General features: G+C 52.9%; 1 protein-coding gene across 1 annotated transcript in view; it reads left to right on the top strand.

Annotated features, from left to right (window-relative positions):
* The window catches only part of NF2 (neurofibromin 2 (merlin)), a 56,998-nt gene extending 56,760 nt beyond the window's left edge, over positions 1–238 (top strand). The window contains exon 17 of the mRNA XM_006762062.2: positions 147–238. Coding sequence (XP_006762125.1) covers positions 147–182 — 36 coding nt within the window. The 3' untranslated portion in view covers positions 183–238. The remainder of the gene's footprint in view (positions 1–146) is intronic.
* Positions 239–293: the final 55 nt, after the last annotated feature.

Raw genomic sequence — 293 nt, forward strand, 5'->3', positions numbered from 1 at the left:
GAGACCCGTTTCCAAGCCATGAAAGCAACCCAGTGAAGTCGCCCTTGTCACCCTGTCTGAGCATTTTGCAGGCGGCACACGTGGCATTGTTGATATCACAGGGTTATTATGTTTTTGTTTTTCTTCATTTTATTTTGCTGGTTTAGCCTCAAGCCCAAGGCAGAAGACCTATCTGCATTTGAGCCCTCAAAGTAGGTAGCTCGCAGGTACTCTGTGTGGTGGCGGCCCTGCCCTCTGTGATACTAACCCGTGCATGAGCTTGCCTGTCTGTCCGCAGCCCGCGCCCGGCCCTC

The sequence above is a fragment of the Myotis davidii genome, unplaced genomic scaffold (assembly GCF_000327345.1).
Source record: "Myotis davidii unplaced genomic scaffold, ASM32734v1 scaffold478, whole genome shotgun sequence".
NCBI classification, from domain to species: Eukaryota; Metazoa; Chordata; class Mammalia; order Chiroptera; family Vespertilionidae; genus Myotis; species Myotis davidii.